The sequence below is a fragment of the Mobula birostris genome, chromosome 1 (genome assembly GCF_030028105.1).
Source record: "Mobula birostris isolate sMobBir1 chromosome 1, sMobBir1.hap1, whole genome shotgun sequence".
NCBI classification, from domain to species: domain Eukaryota; kingdom Metazoa; phylum Chordata; class Chondrichthyes; order Myliobatiformes; family Myliobatidae; genus Mobula; species Mobula birostris.
The window spans coordinates 31245580-31264401 of record NC_092370.1 but is presented as its reverse complement, the minus strand read 5'-3'; the positions used below and the strand labels follow the sequence as shown (position 1 = coordinate 31264401).

Genomic DNA, 18822 nt, shown 5'->3' with positions numbered 1-18822 from the left:
CAAATCAGCATATGGGGGGAGACTGAAAATCTGGCAGAGTGGTGCCACAACAACAACAACTTCTCACTCAATGTCAGCGATGGCCAGGAGCTGGTCACTAACCAGGAGGAGGAAACCAAGGTCCATGTGCATCAGGGGATCAGAGGTGGAGAGGGTCAGCAACTTTAAATTCCTTGGTGTTATCATTTCAGAGGATCTATCCTGGGTCCAGCAAGTGGTTTCTTTGTAAGTGCCATTTGGAAGAAAGTCCCTCTACTTCCTTAGCGGCTTGTGAAGATTCAGTATGTCATCCAAAACTTTAGCCAACTTCTACAGGTATGCAGTGGAGAATATATTGACTGATTTTATCACGGCCTGGTATGGAAACACCAATGCCCTTGAACAGAAAAGCCCACAGAGAGTACTGGATACAGCCCAGTCCATCACAGATAAAGCCCTCCCTATCACTGAGCACATCTACAAGGAGCACTGTTGCAAGAAAGCAACATCCATCATTAAGATCCCCACCATCCACAACATGCTGTCTTCTTGCTGCTGCCATCAGGACGAAGGTACAAGCGTCTCTGGAACCAAACCACCTGGTTCAGGAACAGTTATTACCCCACAACAATCAGGCCCTTGAATCAGAAAGGAGAACTTCACTCACCCCGATACTGAACTTTTCCACAATACAGGGACAAACTTTGAGACACAGCTCTCCACCAACAACACATGTAGCTTACATCAAGGTCTGCACACCATCGTAGACTTCAAGGCTAAACACAGTGGAATTTCCAACATCGCTGCCTCTCTCCCAGATGAGCTAAATCATTTTTATGCTCGATTCGACATTGCCAACACTGAGCCCCTGAGGAGAGCCGCTGATGTGATCTGCAGCTTGGTCATCACTGAGGCAGGTGTTTCCAACAAGTGGACAGTCACAAGGCTGCGGGATCAGACGGCTTTCCAGGGCGGGAACTCAGGATGTGTGTGGCACTACTGGCAGGTGTGTTTACAGACAGATTTAACCTCTCCCTCCCCCAGAGTAGAGTGCCCTCTTGCTTCAAAACATCCTGTTCCTGTACCTAAAAAGACCAAGGTAATGTGCTTGAATGACTGGAGTCCTGTTGCAATCAGGTCAATAACAAGCAAATGCTTTGAGAGGCTGGTCAAGGACTACATCTGCAGCTTGCTGCCACCCACACTGGACCCCCTACAATGCGCCTACCAACACAACCCATCAACAGATGAAGCAATAGCCGCAGCTCTACACACCGTCCTTACACATTTGGAGAGGAAGGATGCTTATGTGAGAATGCTGTACTTGGGCTACAGTTCATCATTCAACACCATAGTTCCCTCCAGACTCAATAAGAAGCTCAGAGACCTCAGCCACCTCAGCCTTCACCCTGCCGTGTGTAGCTGGATCCTGGACTTCCTGTCAGATCGCTGGCAGGTGGTAAGAGTAGACTTCCTCACCTCTGCTCCGCTGATCCTCAATGCATGTGCCCCTCAGGGCTGTATCCTAAGCCCCCTCATTTACCCTCTGTATACTCATGACTGTGTTGCCACCCATAGATCCAATTTGCAAATTAAGTTTGCTGATGACACTACACTGATTGAAACATAGAAAACCTACAGCACAATACAGGCCCACAAAGCTGTGCCAAGCATGTCCCTACCTTAGAAATTACCTAGGGTTATCCATAGCCCTCTATTTTTCTAAGCTCTATGTACCTATCCAGGAGTCTCTTGAAAGACCCCATCGTATCTGCCTCCATCACTGTCACTGGCAGCCCATTCCACGCACTCACCACTCTCTGTGTAAAAAAACTTACCCCTGACATCTCCTCTGTACCTGCTTCCAAGCACCTTAAAACTGTGTCCTCTCACGCTAGCCATTTCAGCGCTAGGAAAAAGCTTCTGACTATCAATGTCTCTCAATACCTAATCTCAAATAATAATGAGGCAGCCTACAGAGAAGAAATCATCATCCTGACACAGTGGTGTCAAGAAAACATCCTCTCCCCCAATGTCGCAAAAATAAAGGAGCTGGTTGTGGTCTACAGGAGGAATGGAGACAGGTTAACCCCTATTGACATCAATGGATCTGGGGTTGAGAAGATGAACAGCTTTAAGTTCCTTGGCATAAACATCACCGAGTATCTTGCCTCTTTCACCTCAGGCAGTTGAAGGAGTTTGGTATGGACCCAAAATCCGAAGAATTTTCTATGGGGCACAATTGAGAGCATCCTGACTGGCTGCATCACTGCCTGATATGGGAACTGTACCTCCCTTAATCGCAGGAATCGGCGGAGAGTGGCGTGGACAGCCCAGTGCATCTGTAGATGTGAACTTCCCACTACTCAGGACATTTACAAAGTCAAAAAAAGGGTCCAAAGGATCATTGGAGACCTGAGTCACCCCAACCACAAACTGTTACAGCTACTACCATCCGGGAAACTGTATCACAGCACAAAAGCCAGGACCAACAGGCTCCGGGACAGCTTCTTCCACCAGGCCATCAGACTGATTAATTCATGCTGACACAGTTGTACTTTTTATGTTATATTGACTGTCCTGTTGTACATACTATTTATTATAAATTACTATACATTGCACACTGCACTTATAGACAGAGGCGTAATGTAAAGATTTTTACTCCCCATGTATATGAAGGATGTAAGTAATAAAGTCAATTCAATTCAGCCTATAGACTCACTTTCAAGGACTCTACAACTTATTTTACACTATTTATCGCTTATTTATGTATTTATTTATTTATATTATTTTGGTTTTTTTTCTTGTTTTGTGTTAGCCCAGTTTGTTGTCTTTTTCACATTAGTTCTGTGCCCTGCCTGTTGGATGTGGACTTTCATTGATTCTATTGTTTCTTGTATTTACTGTGGATGAATCTCAGGGTTGTATATGGAACTTTGACATATATGTACTTTGATAATAAATTTACTTTGAATTTTGCACTTTGAATCTATACCCCTCAGTATTTTGTATATCACTATTTAATCCTCATTCTCATGCACTCTAAGCAATTAAGTACTAACGTCTTCAACCCTTCCCTATAACTCAGCTCCTTAAGTCCTGGCAACATCCTTGCAAATTTTCACTATACTCCTTTAATATTATTGAATCTTTTTAGTAGGTAGGTGACTAGAACTGCACTAAATACTCCAAATTAGTCCTCACCAACATCTTATCGAATTAACTAGAAGGCAGCATCTGTTATATTGCCATTGATTTCTTAAAATATTCTGTTACTTATTATATGTTACCCGACATTATCTTAAAATAAGAACAAAAACAAAAAAACAATTCTGGAATACTCAGCAGGTCTGACAGTATTTTTGGACAGGGAAACAGTCAACATTCAGCTCTGTGACCCTTAAGATTTTCCAGTGCTTTTAATTTCAGTTTTCCAGCATCTGCAATGTTTTTTGGCTTTCTCATAAGCCTGAAGTTATCATTTTTAACTAATTCTGTAGTGAAGTACACTACCTAACATTATAAATATCAACTTGTTTCCTCTCGAAAGCAACTCTGTAATTCTCCACCCTAGGGAGTTGTGAAGGCTAATTCATTGGAAGTATTTAAAGTGGAATTATTTTAAAAAATTAAATCAGGGTTTCCTAAATTTTTTTATTCCATGGCCCCCTACCATTAACCAAGGGGCCCGTGTACTCCAGGTGGAGAACCCCTGGATCAAAGAATTAGATAAACATTTGAAAGTTCAGGTCTGGCATAGGTAAGAGTTGAAGCCTGCTGTTGGTCAAGTTCCTCCCCCTGTCAATGTGGCGCATCGGGTGCCAACTTTGCTATTTCTTTAGTGAGTGTCCGTTTCACAAGCCAAGTTGCCAGCTCAATGCTCAACCCAGCAGGAGTAGAACTCGTGCAAGAAACCAGCCAGATTCAAACTCGGGACCTCTCACTCCAAAGTCTGGTGCGGATCCTGCTACACCACCAGCACAAACACTGTAGATAGCCATGATGATATTGAATGCCAGGGCAGGCTTGAGTAGCATTGTGGCCCTCTCTTGGTCTAATTTTCTGTATTCTCCATTTGGCTTGTTGGTCTAACGAGGAAGGGTGGGAGCAGGATACAGAAGTTCATAGTTTGGGACCTGGATTAAATAAGAGTAATCACACTTTTTATCTACCGTGTCTATCTACCATATCTACCATTTAGCCTTTGATATTCCTCATTTTAACTCTTGTTCTTTCTTGTGAAATTAGGTGGCTTTATTGAGGGCACATGCAGGGGAACATCTGCTGCTTGGAGTGGCAAAACGATCTATGTCTTATAAGGATGTCCTACTGCTAGGTAAAACTTCTTTTAAGTTCATCTTTATTTCAGTTTGCATTTAGCAGCATAAATATTTCATAGAATTGATGTCCAATAATTATCTTAATTATTCTTGTGCTGTACTGTTCTATGTCCTGTTGGTCCATATCTTTTTCTCAGGATTGAAATGTTTAATATCAGAGGGCATCCATTTAAGGTGAGGGGGGGTAATTAAGGTGAGATGTGCGGAGCAAGTTTTCTGCACAGAGAGAGAGGTGGGTGCCTGGAATGTGCTGCCTGGGGTGGTGGTTGAGGCAGATACATTAGGGACTTTTAAGAGACGTTTAGATAGACACAAGAATATGAGTAAAAAGGAAGCATATGGACATTGTGTAGGCAGAAGGGATTCGTTTAGTTGGCCATTTGATTACGAATTTATTTGGTTCGACACAACATTGTGGGCTGAAGGACCTGTTCCTGTGTTGTTCATGTTCTATAAGCAATTCTTATCTAAATAAAAACTGACCACTCATGGTATTTTGAACAGGGAACGATTATGCCATACATCGCAACAGTCCAGAAGTGGAAATTAGTCGTGTGGCAAATAGGATTTTGGATGAGTTGGTGCAGCCTTTTCAAGAAATCCAGATAGATGACAATGAATATGCCTGCTTGAAAGCAATTGTTTTCTTCGATCCAGGTCTGTGCACATTTTTATGTCAAATAGAAAGTTTGGCATTGCATCATTATGACAAAGCATTCTGTATGTCTTGAGAAGAAGCAAGAATTGTTGGATCTTATCTGTTAAATTAGAGCTATCTGTTTTAAGAGCCAGAAGTCGGGACCTGAATTGCTTTACTGTCTTTTGGTAGTACAGCAAAGCATTATGTTCGCCTGCTGCATTTCATGAACCATATCTCAGCTGTATAGTTCTCTCTGGACCTGCCATGCTTTTGCTTATTTGCTAGTAACAAGTATGCTTGCACACATTGTTTCATCATCAATTACTTTTCCTTTAGATGCAAAAGCACTAAACGACCCAACAAAAATCAAGAACATGCGTTACCAAGTGCAAGTTAGCCTGGAGGATTATATTAATGATCGACAGTATGATTCCCGAGGACGATTTGGAGAGTTACTTCTGTTGTTGCCCACTCTTCAGAGTATAACCTGGCAAATGATTGAACAAATTCAATTTGTTAAACTCTTTGGACTAGCAAAGATTGACAACTTGCTCCAAGAAATGTTGCTGGGAGGTATGTGCAACTTATCAGTTGAAGATAATAGTACAAGCCTATTTATTAGTCCTTTGTGAACTTCAGCAGGTCCAGTGTTTTCTTTCTCTTGATTCCTTGGCTCAGTAAATTTGCTGGTATGTTCTCCTGGAATATCCTAATTGGCTGCATCTGATAGCTAGACACATGCGTGAAAGGGATCTTAGCAGTCAATGGGAAAATCCGCAAAGCTCATCTAAAGTACCTTTTATTTCATTTAACATTCTCTTGTAAACTGAAGTAGAGAATACTGAGGAATGACTGAGTAAAGGTATTTAAAATAGGGTCGAATAGGGCCGTAAAGAAACCTTTTGGTACTTTGGCCTTCACAGGTCAATGTACTGAGAACAGAAGATGGGATGTTATGTTGAGGTTGTATTGGACATTGGTGAGGCCTAATTTGGAGTGTTGGGTACAGTTTTGGTCAGCTACATACAGGAAAGATATAAACAAGGTTGAAAGAGCGCAGAGAAAATTTACAAGGATGTTTCCAGGTCTGGAGGACCTGAATTATAGAATAGGTTAGGACTGTATTCTTTAGAACATAGAAGACTGAGAGGAGATTTGATAGAAGTACACAGAATTATGAAGGGTATAGATAGGGTAAATGCAAGCAAGCTTTTTTCCACTGAGGTTGGCTGGGACTACAACTACAGGTCATGACTTAAGGCTGAAAGATGAAAAGTTTAAGGGGAACATGAGGGGAAATTTCTTCACTCAGAGGGTAGTGAGAGTGTGGAATGAGCTGCCAGCACAAGTGGTGCATGCGAGCTTGATTTCAATGTTTAAGAGAGGTTGTATAGGTACATGGATATTAGGGATATGGAGGGCTGTGGTGGATGGGATTAGGCAGTTTAAATTGTTTCGGCATGGACTAGATGGGCCAAAGGGCCTGGTTCAGTGCTGTACTTCTATATGTGTCTGTGACTCTAAATTAGGGATGGCTTTGATACAGCAGAGATAAAGGGGGAGTTTCCACCTGTGCAGCTGATGAAAATCCAATAATTACTATGAGGTAGTTACCAAGAAATCAAAAAGAGAATTCACAACACTGAAGGCAAAAGTAATAAGGATGAATGGGAGGGGCAGTGTAGATCACTTGGGCTGACTGATCTGTTTCTGTGATTTAAGTTTGATGTAATTCAACATGAATCAAGGGTGCTAACTGCATAGATTAGGGTTGCGATGATTGGCCAGAAAAATGTGTGTTCGGACTTCAAAGGTAATTCGTTGCTTTGAGCTACTTCTCTTCATTTGCCTACTTTTAAAATTAGTTTTCCCAGGGATGAGTGGTTTAAAGAATTATCCTCATGCTTTATCAATGCTCCTTTCTATTCCTCCTCCAGTTTTAGTTTAGTTTGACTTTCTTCCTGATACTTCCTTTCTTGAAATGAAGCACCTAGAAGATGCTAAAAGTAGGGTTCTGCAGGGATCAGATTTAGGGCCAATGCTGTTTTTAATTTACATTAAGATTTGGACACATCCTGACACCTTCACCGTCATTTTGGGAGATTTTAACCAGGCCAGCCTGAAAAAGTCACTGAATAACTACCATCAACAAATCACTTGTAGTACCAGAAGAAACAACACACTGGACCACTGATACACCACCATCAAGAATGCCTACTGTGTTATTCCATGCCCTCACTTCAGAAAATCTGGTCATCTGGCTGTACTTCTACTCCCTGAGTGTAGGCAGAGACTGAAGACTGCAGCATCAGTAGTGAGGGCCAAGAAGGTATGGACAAGGAAACACAGGAGTGTTTACAGGACTGCTTTGAATCGGTGGACTGGACTGTGTTCAGGGATTTATCTTCAAATCTAGATGAGTATGCTGCAGTTGTTACTGGCTTCATTAAAATCTATGTGGTTCAGTGTGTGCCTACGAAATCTTGCTGTACATTCCCAAACCAAATGCCTTTGGTGAACCAGAGTTACATCATCTGCTGAGGGCTAGTTCTGTGGCATTTAAGTTTAGTAACCCAGTTCTATACAAGAAAACCGGGTATGACTTGTGGAGGGTTATTTCAAGAGCGAAGAGACAATTCTGAGCAAAGTTGGAGGCGTCATTGGATGTACGACAACTCTAACAGGGTTTGCAAGACATTACTTCCTACAAAGTGAAACCCAATAGCATGAATGGCAGCGATGCTTCACTACCAGATGAGGTCAACGCCTGCTCTGCCTGTTTTGAAAGGGAGAATATAACTACAGCTGTGAAGATTCCTGCTGCATCTGGTGACCCTGTGATCTCTGTCTTGAAGCCGATGTTAAGTTGTTTTTTTGGAGGGTGAATAATCGCAAGGCAGCAGGCACCAATGGAGTACTTGGCAAGGCTCTGAAAACCTGTGCCAACCAACTGGTGGGAGTATTCAAGGACATTTTCAACCTCTCATTGCTACAGTCAGAAGTTCCCACTTGCTTCAAAAAGGCAACTATTATACCAGTGCCGAAGAAGAGTAGTGTGAACTGTCTTAATGACCATCGCCCAGAAGCACTCACATCTACGGTGATAAGATGCTTTGAGAGGTTGGTCATGACTAGAAGGAACTCCTTCCAGTAAGGACCTGGATCCACTGCAATTTGCCTATTGCCACAATAGGTCAATGGCAGATGCAATCTCAATCGCTCTGCACACAGCCTTTGATCACCTGGACAACACAAACACCTATGTCTGGATGCTGTTCATTGACTATAGCTCAGCGTTTAACACCATCATTCCCACAGTCCTGATCGATAAGCTACAGAACTGGGTCTTTGTACCTCCCTCTACAATTGGATCCTCGACTTCCTAACCAGCTGACCACAATCTATGCAGATTGGTGATAATATCTCCTCCTCACTGGTGATCAACACCAGCATACCTTGGGGGGTTGTGCTTAGCCCACTGCTCTGTTCCCTCTTTACCCTGGACTGTGTGGGTCAAATACCATCTATAAATTTGCTGACAATATAATTATTGTTGGTAGAATCTCAGATGGAGATGGGAGGGCGTACAGGAGTGAGATATACCAACTAGTGGAGTGGTGTTGCAGCAACAACCTGGCACTCAATGTCAGTAAGACAAAGAGTTGATTGTGGACTTCAGGAAGGGCAAGAGGAAGGAGCAAGAGCTAATCCTCAAAGAGGGGTCAGAAGTGCAGAGAGTGAGCAATTTTAAGTTCCTGGGTGTCAAGATCTCTGAGGATCTCTAGCCTGATCCCAACATATCAATGCAGCTATAAAGAAGATTATATTTCATTAGGAGTTTGACAAAATTTGGTTTGTCAACCACAACACTCGAAAGCTTCTGGAGATGTACCATGAATACATTCTGACAGGCTGCATCACCGTCTGGTATGGGGGCATGGGGGTGATGCAACTGCACAGGATCGAAGGAAGCTACAGAAAGATGTAAAATTAGTAGCTTCATCTTGGGTGCTAGCCTACGCAGTACTCAAGACATCTTCAAGGAGCGGTGTCTCATAAAGGCGGTGTCAACATCGATTATTAAGGACCCCCATTACGCAGGACATGCCCTCTTCTCATTGTTACCATCAGGAAGGATGTACAGAAGCCTGAAGGCACACACTCAGCTATTCATGAATACCTTCTTCCCCTCTACTATACAATTCCTAAATGGACATTGTCCCCATGAACACTACCACGCTTAGTTTTTATTTCTGTTTATGCACTATTTTAATTTATTCTCTCTCTCTCTCTCTCTCTATATATATATATATATATATATATATATATATATAGTAGTTGATTTATTTATTTCTTTCTGTATTGTCATGTATTACATTGAACTGCTGCTGCTGTGTAAACAAATTTCATGACACATGCTGGTGATAATAAACCTGATTCTGGTTCTAATAAATAAACTAGTAAAGTTTACCAATGACACAAAAATAGGGGCCAGGCTGATAACATTCAGGCCGCAGGATCAATACAATTAGATCTAAATAAAATCCTGCTGTGGGCAGATAAATGGCAGATGAAATTTAATGTAAGTAAAAGTACATATAGGGAGTAGAAATTTTAGATATAAATATGCAGTGGGTGTCTTGAGTCAGAAAGTGCACTGTATGAAAAGGATCTGGGTGTCCTGGTAGACATCACTATCATCATCTAGACAACACACTGAAGCGATTAGGAAGGGTAATAGAATGTTGGGCTATGCAATGTGCTCAGTGGTGCTCGCATCAAGAGACGTTCTCCTAAAGCTGTATAATGCACCTGTGAGGCCACACCTTTAGTACTGTGTGTACAATTTTGGCCTCCACATTGTGTGAAGGATGGGAAGGCACTGACTGGAGAGGGTCCAAAGAAGGGTGACTAGACTCATTCCAGATCTGCAGGGTATGAGCTATGAAGAAAGATTGAAAGAATTATATATTTTTAGCCTAAGTCCATGGCCAAGTGGTTATGGCATTCGTCTAGTGATTTGAAGGTCGCTAGTTCGAGCCTTGGCTGAGGCAATGTGTGTGTCCTTGAGCAAGGCACTTAACCACACATTGCTCTGCGACGACACCGGTGCCAACCTGTATGGGTCATAATGCCCTTCCCTTGGACAACATCGGTGGTGTGGAGAGGGGAGACTTGCAGCATGGGCACTGCTGGTCTTCCATACAACCTTGCCCAGGCTTGCGCCCTGGAAACCTGCCAAGTCGCAAATCCATGGTTCCATGAGACTAACGGATGCCTATAAGTGGATGTAGAAAGAGAAGAGGCATGATAGAAATGTTCAAAATCATTCAGGTTGTAATTAAAGTGGATGCCAGCTGCTACTTCAGAATTAATCCGTCATCAAGGACACAGGGGCGTCGGTAGAGACTGGTTAAGTGGAGATTTCAGACTAACATCAGGAAGCATTTCTTTACACAGTGAGTTGTGGATACATGGAACAAACTACCTAGTTGTGTAGTTTAGAATAGTACCTTTAAGACTTTCAAACCTAAACTCGATTGTTATTTCAACACATTATGTGAGTAGGAATTTGGCAAGCTTTGTTAGGCCAAATGGCCTGTTCCTGTCAAAATCATTCTACTGTTCTAATCTTCAGTACTTACCTTAAATTGGAACTCATGAAATAGAAACTTTAAGAAGTTCTTCTCTCTCTGATGCATCGTGTAAATATTGGTGCACCAATGAAACAGGTCTAGATGCTGATATTTCAACAAATCAATGGTCTATATGACCCATTAACCTTAGCAACTCTAGTGAAAACTCTTCACTGCATCTTCATTTCCTTGTTGACTTCTAAACTGATTTATACCATATCCATGACTTCTACATGCCTTCAATATTGAGCTAGCCAAAATCATTATTTCTGACTGTGGCCTCATTAGGATATGCATTACTTTCTTACTTTTATACTTTAAATGTGTTTGGTACTAAGTTGAGTATTTATCGTCAATGGACAGACCTACTTGTACAGTATCTGCATGCCAAGACCTCTTCATTCCAGTTAAACTTTTATTATAGAACTTGTACAGTGTTTGAATCTTTTGTAATGGAGGGGTAAATAGCTTTTTGTTACTAAGGGGGTTAAAAGTTATCGTGGTCATACTGGAATGTAGCTTTATAGTTATAATCAGATCAGCCATGATGTTATCTAATGGTGGAGCAGTTTGAAGGCCCAATGGCTTATTCCTGACGACATATATACAACACTGTGGAAAAAGTCTTATGCACATATACAATACACAGCTAGGGTTCCTCAGATTTTTGCACAGTATTGTAATAATTTTATGTATTACACTGTACTGCTGCCACAAAAGAAAAGCAAATTTCATGTCATATGTGATTGATGATAAACCTGATTCTGATACGGCTCTCTATTGTGGACTGAAAGTGGGAAGGAGGCAGGAAGCGGGGAATCATGGTTGGAAAAGGGGGAAGGGAGAGGTGAGGAAGTGGGAAGCGCCGGAGACATATTCTGTAATGATCAACAAACCGATTGTTTAGAATCAAATTACCTTGCCAGACATTCCACCCTGCAAAAACGCATTTCAGGGAGGTATCACCATCAATTTGCAGGAGACTTCTGGGAGAGGTGGGATGTCTGCAATAGAGTAGCTCCTTAGCAGCTGGCCAGCTAGTTTAAATAACTTTAGCTATGCTAATGAACAAATGACACCTGTTAAACTCACCTCAAAACGTCTTTTACAGTCTTAACCCACCATGGGCAATAGAAAAGTCACTGTTGCAAACAGTGCAGCGAGCAACACTGTCATTATTTCTGACCCCTATTAGGCAGGGGTACACTTTAGTGTAGTCTGGGATGACTTACGTTTTAGATTTTTTTTTGGAACACTCTGCCATGGCGCGCTCTTGCTCGCGCTCTCTTTCTCTCTCTCTCTCTCGTGGTCGCTTGTGCGCTCTCAAGCACTCTCGCTTTCTCTCTCTCATTCTCTCGCTCTCTCTCGTGGTCGCTCGCACGCTCTCAAGCACTCACTTTCTCGCTCGCTCTCACTCTCTCTCTCACTCGCTCGCTCTCGTGCACACGCTGTCTCTCGTGGTCACTCTCGCGCTCTGTCTTGCTTTCTCCCGCTCGCTCTCAAAAAAATTGATTTCCGTGATATTGTATATAACTTGCGGGCGTCAGGGAGCCACTATTAATATGCGGGAGACTCCCGGAACTTCCGGGAGAGGTGGGATGTCTGCCTTGCCTAGTGATTCTGGGGTAGGTGTGTCTGCACCTGCACTACCCGTTGCCCCTGGCACTCCTTCTCTGCTGCCTATCCCAAACTCCTGCTGGTGCTTCACCCTTGCCGTTCCCAACATCCTTTGATATCACCAAATTTAGAAACTCAGTCTTCTCTTCACATTGACAAATATAGTACTGTGCAAGTGAATGCGCTTCGACCAATGTTTAAAGGCCCTTAGCAGTTTTAATGAATGTTATGTTTACAAAGGTATGCTGGTATGTGTAGAATGATAGTAAAATGTCTGAAACTTAGGCAGAATCATTATGACTCATTTGGCAATTTAAAAGATATCCAGCATATTTTTCCAGAATGGAATCATTTGTGCGTCCTGCAATAATTTGGATCTTTGAATGTTATTTCTGGACTATGCATTAAGTGTTACAGTGCTTACCACATATTTTAAGATATTCTTTCATTTATTCTCCTTGGCAGGTACAACCAATGATCCAAATCACCTCCATCATCCTTTAAACCCTCATGTGGCCCAGGATCCAGTAACAGGCCAAACCATTTTAATCAGTTCAATACCTGCGACAAGTCATAGTGAACAGATGTGTATGTATTTTCCTCCCATTTTGACATTAACAATTGGTTGTGTATTTTGAATGGTCTAAAACTCTTATGAAAGCATTGCCATCCTCAATAATAGCAATGCAGTAATAATAATGATTATATTAACATAAACATGAGAAATTCTGCAGATGCTGGAAATCCAAAGCAACACATACAAAATGCCTGAGTGCTGGAGGTACTCAGCAGGTCAGGCAGCATCTATAGAAATGAAGCACAGTTGATGTTTCAGGCCGAGACCTTTCTTCAGGACTGATATTATATTGATATAATCCCTTAAAGAGAACGATGGCCTGTGAAATGCCAGAAAACTGCAGATGTTGGATGTCTGAAATAAAACCTAACAATTCTGGAGATCCAAAATAGGTCAGGCAGAAAGAGAAATGGTGTTAATATTCCAGGCTGATGCTTCTTCATCAGAATTGGAATAGTAAGAAAGCACGCATGTTTTAAGTTGCAGTAAGGGGGACGGTTGATGGAATATCCATGATAGGGTTGAGACCTGGATTGTATTAGTGGGAAGATAGGGATTCAGGTTATCAAGATTATGAGAACACTCAGTCCTCTTTTATTGTCATTTAGAAATGCATACATGCATTAAGAAATGATACAATGTTTCTCCGGAGTGATATCACAGAAAACAGGACAAACCAAAGACTAACATTGACAGAACCACATAATTATAACATATAGTTACAGCAGTGCAAAGCAATACCATAATTTGATGAAGAACAAACCATGGGCACAGTTAAAAAAAAATCTCAAAGTCCCCGAATCAATCGACTCCCAAGTCCCCGATAGCAGGCGGCAAAAGGGAGAAACTCCCTGCCATAAACCTCCAGGCACCGTCAACTTGCTGATGCCTTGGAAGCAGCTGACCACAGCCGACACTGAGCCCATCCATCCGAAAACTTCCAGCCCCCGACCAGCCCCTCCGATACAGCCTCCCAAGCGTCATCCTCTGCCGAGCGCCTTCGACCTAGCCCCGGCCGCTGAAACAAGCAAAGCCGAGGATTAGGCCTTCTGCTCCGGAGATTCCGTTTACCACACAGTAGCAGCGGTAGCGAAGCGGGCATTTCAGAAGTTTTCCAGATGTTCCTCCATACTCTCACGTCTGTCTCCATCAAATCAGAATTGTGCACGGTCCCCTACTTGACAGATTACAGACATCATTCACCGGAGAGGCCGCATGCGCTGCCATCACGCCGCCATCTTCTCCTCATTAAGTTAACATTTCATTTGAAAGACAGATGTTCCAAGTGTGCAAGTTCCTCAACACAGATCTAGCATCTGTAGAATACCTTGTGTTTATGTGCTATTAGCCTAGTCTTTGTGGTTGTTACCCTGGACAGAACTCAGAGAGACAAGGGCACTTTGATGATTGGAGGTACATAACAAAGAAATTCTAGTGAATAACTGTAAAACCCCATTTTATTTCATTGGTAGCTTGAGCTTAGTTTGGTCTTGCAGGTGATGCTCCTGGAAGAAAGGGGGATATCCTCTGATATCCTGAGCGGACCTCACCTTTTCAGTCAGTGTCTGTATGGTTATTGGTTTTATTGTTTTTGCTGTGAACAAAATGGCTGCCATTTTCCCCACTACAGCAGAGGGTTTACTTCAACAGCTTCTAGATGTCCTGTGGTCATAAAAAAATAGCATATCAATGCAGGTCCATTGTTTTTTTCCTTTTGATTTCCTTTATGGGACAGATGAAACAGGATGGAAACCCGAGCACAGAGTGATCCTTAATATACCAGAGGAATGACATCTTTGCAAGATTTTTGTTTCTGAAGTAAACGACATAACATTAGTTTATATTTTTTGCTATTCTTTGCAGTGAGCTCTGTGCACAGTTCATGCAGGACAGCAAAGGTGACAAACAATGGTGGTGATGGTGTAAAAATAGCAAGTGCATCAAGATCTTGTAGTCAGGTATAATTAGCTTCATTTTATTAACAATTTGGGAAATACCCATAAATAAATGCATCATTTTGAGTTTAGGTTTTAACTCATTTCTCAACCTGAGACTAGAGTAATAGATAGATTTTCCATTAAAAAGCCTGTGCTCATTTAATTCCATTTTGTATCTGATTGGCAGGTGGAAGATTAGATCCATTATCATTTCTCCCTTCATTGGAAGCTCACATTAGTGCATATTGTCCATATGAATCCTATTTTGCCCCATATTTTCTGCACTCTGTTGTGAGGAGAAGTCAGAAGCAGGGAAATGGCTTGGCAGGCTTTCATCATTAGAATTTAATTGGTTTTGTATATTGATTGAGCAATCCTGAAGAGTGCCATTCATAGTAAGCTAAGAATACTAGGGTCATTCAGCACACTTGGGTGTTTGGTGTGTCTTGGTTGCAAGGGGAACCTATCACAGTCCTTGCATATAACCTGTTACAGTTCAGTTTGTAAAAAATATTAGAATCGGTATTATTAACTCTTGTGTAGTCAGGTTTAATATTTGTCTTTAAAAACATTATTATAACATCAGCTTTATATTTTGTGTGCACTTCTCTGCAGCTACACCGGAAACACCGCTACCATCTCCTCCACAAGGTTCGGGTCAAGAACAATACAAGCTTGCTTCAAACCAGATTTCCATTATTTCTCAGCAAGGGCCATTGCCCAAGCCAAAGGGTTTGTGATGCCAAATTTAAGGAATGACAGATTGTGTTTCCCGTCTTTTTGAACACTAGAAAGCTGAATGAAGTTACCAAGCCATGGGTAGAAAGCAACACCTGCCATTCTCTATGTACACGACTCATTTCCTGTCTTTGCCAACATGTTTTTTATGGAATATGCCACTGCAGGAGCAAAAAGTCTAAAACACATGTCACAATCTCAGGTTAAAAGTTTAAAGAGATTTGTTTAAACCTATTTGCTTAAGTTCAAAATAAACTTATCTTGAGTCTTTTTTATAGTTTTTATGAATTAAATTCGTCAGTTTAAATATGATAGGTTGCTTGGCCATTTTCCACATTAGTTTAGCCAATAATTAAGATGCTTGACAGTGAATAAGAGAAGTGTGTCATGTTTAATATTATAAACCACAAATGCTAACTTTTGAGACCTGTTTCACATAACCTTTGAGGTAGATAAAATGACCTTAAAAAGTATTTATGGAAAATAACTGAATGAGTTGCAAAGTGGTAATACAACCAAAGTGTAGTAATTGTAAAATTCGGCTTTGCATTACTTTAGCCAGTATCATAAGGCCAGTTATTTCTTTTTAAAATTGCACATATGTGTTTTAAAAGGTGCTCCTGCTTTGAGTTGTGCCATCTAACTTCATAGCTTACCGTACTGTCTGTGATATATTTCATACCAGCTAAAAAGGGCATGTCAGATATTACAACGGAGTCTTATATTGCACCACCAGGAGAGGGAGTTTCACCGAAAAGTAATACAGTTTGTTTTTATAAGAACACTTACTATTTCTTTAACTTTTAATTAAATCAGTGGCAGCTCAAATCACATTAGCTTCCAAACTAATATATAAAAGTCTATCATTGAAAGCATTAGTGTTGATTTTTAAATATGGTTGGTGAACAGAATTTGGTCCAATAGTTTTTGACTATCAACTGCCTTAAATTGCTGAATGCATCCTTTATTGTATCTTGTGTAAATGGACTTAGCCTACTTTAAGACCTTTTCTTGGTTTGTATATAGTGAGTAATTAGATAATCATTGTAATTTATTGTGATGGAATGATCTATTTTATAAATGAAATTATTTTTGTATGAATTATTGTGAATGATTCGATAATGATCAAATCCTGAAAGTAAATCAATACTGGAATGTAAAGTGTATACAGTTTTAAATATTGTTTTGCATTATATGAGTTGAATGTTCAGTACATTGTATGTACTTCCAGAAAATTTGAGCTCTCCACATGGCAAAATACAAATAAATGTTAATATCTTGCCGAATGAGAACAGTAATTGAGATTATATAGTTCTTGCTACTTCAGATTACTCTTGCATATTTTTGGGATATTAACTGTCAACTATAGTAATCGTTATTTTCCAGAGGAATCATGGTCTTATTTTGTGCATTTATATATTACATTTAATAAGTTCAAAAGTTGGATGAGGAAAGACTTTTCATGCCCGATTCTATCTTTGAAAGCCTCTGAAGCCTCAGAAGCATCTTCCCAATGAATCACTACCAAGTTTGCCCATAGTTACAGAAGATGTTTAATGTGTCCACTTGAATTGGCCTGAGAAGAGGGTGGAGAGGATCTCCTATTGATCTGTTGCTGTCTATGTGCAGATAATATTTAGGAATTGTACTATTCTGACCAAGTGATACGGTAATGTCAAGGAATGGTGTGTGACACAAAATTATGTGTTGCTTGGAAAGCAACTTAAATATATTTCTCTGTGCCTTTCAACTCACCTACCTGTAACTTAGGAATATTCAACTCATCCCATTTCATTCCATAAGACCATAAAACATAGGAGCAGATTAGGCCATTAGACCAATTGAGTCTGTTCTGCCATTCAATCCCGGCTGATCTCTTCTCTCCCCTTCAGCCCCACTCCCTGGCCTTCTCTCCGTAACCTCTGATGTCCTGTCCAGTCAAAAGCCTATCAAGCTCTGCCTTAAACACACCCAACAACCTGACCTCCATAAGCCACCTGCGGCAACAAATTTCACAAATTCACCACTGTCTGGCTAAAGAAATTTCTCTGCGTCTGTTTTAAATGGATACCCCTCTATCCTGAGGCTGTGCCCTCTTCTAGACTCCTCTGCCGTGGGAAACATCATTTCCACCTCTACTCTGTCTAGGCCTTTCAACATTCGCAAGTTTTCAGTGAGATCCCCCCTCATCCTTCTAAATTCCAGCAAGTACAGACCCAGAGCTATTAAACCTTCTTCGTATGATAATCTTTTCATTCCCAGAATCAGCCTTCTCTGAACCCTCTCCAATGCCAGTACAGCTTTTCTTAGATGTGGAGCCCAAAACTGTTCACAATACTCAAGGTGAGGCTTTATAAAGCCTCAGCATCACATCCCTGCTCTTGTATTCAAGACCTCTTGAAATGAATGCTAAATTTGTATTTGCCTTCCTCACCACCAACTCAACCTGTAAGCTAACCTTTAGGGTGTTTTGCACAAGAACTCCCAGGTCCCTTTGCATCTCAGATTTTTGGATTTTCTGCAGACTTGGTGACAAAGCCATCTATTCCATCATCTAAATCATTGATACACAGCATAATAAGAAGTGGTCCCAACACCGACCCCTGTAGAACCCAACTAATCACTGGCAGCCAACTAGAAAATAATCCTTTCATTCCCACTCACTGTCTCCACCGATCATGCTCTAACTATCTTAGTAAATTTTCTGTAATGAGCTCTGAACTTGGTAAGCAGCCTCATGTTTGGCACCTTGTCAAAGGCCTTCTGAAAATCTAAATATACAACATCCACTATGTCGCCTTTATCTATCCTATGTATAATTTCCTCAAAGAATTCCAACAGGTTCGTCAGGCAAGATTTTCTCTTAAGGAAGCCATGCTGACTTTGTCCTATCTTGTCCTGTGTCACTATGTACTCTATAACCTCATCCTTAACAATCAACTCCAACGTCTTCCCAACCACTGAGGTCACGCTAACTTCCTTTCTGCTGCCTTACTTCTTTCTTAGAGAGTGGAATGACATTTGCAATTTTCCAGTCCTCTGGCACAATGCCAGAGTTCAATAATTCTTGAAAGGTTACTTATGCCTCTACCATCTCTACCGCTATCTCTTTCAGAACCCTAGAGTGCAGTTCATCTGGAAGACCCTTAGGGTCTTTATATCTCTAAGGGTCTTCCAGATTTTTAAGCCCCTTCTCCCTTGTAATGGTAACTGCACTCATTTCTCTTCCCTCACACCCTTCAACATGTGGCACATTGCTCGTGTCTTTCACAATGAAGACCAATACAAAATACTCATTCAGATATTCTACCATCTTCTTTTCCCCTGTTATTAATTCTCCAGCCTCATTTTCTAATGG

The 18822-nt window shown here is 41.2% G+C and overlaps 1 protein-coding gene across 5 annotated transcripts in view; it reads left to right on the top strand.

Annotated features, from left to right (window-relative positions):
- LOC140195303 (hepatocyte nuclear factor 4-gamma-like) overlaps window positions 1–16749 on the top strand; it is a 183392-nt gene extending 166643 nt beyond the window's left edge. For all 5 annotated transcript variants that reach the window (XM_072253432.1, XM_072253424.1, XM_072253439.1 and 2 more), the window contains 5 exons: window positions 4228–4315; window positions 4824–4976; window positions 5296–5532; window positions 12678–12800; window positions 15342–16749. In XM_072253432.1, the coding sequence (XP_072109533.1) occupies window positions 4228–4315; window positions 4824–4976; window positions 5296–5532; window positions 12678–12800; window positions 15342–15466 (726 nt within the window). In that variant the 3' untranslated portion in view covers window positions 15467–16749. The remainder of the gene's footprint in view (window positions 1–4227; window positions 4316–4823; window positions 4977–5295; window positions 5533–12677; window positions 12801–15341) is intronic.
- The last annotated feature ends 2073 nt before the right edge of the window (window positions 16750–18822 follow it).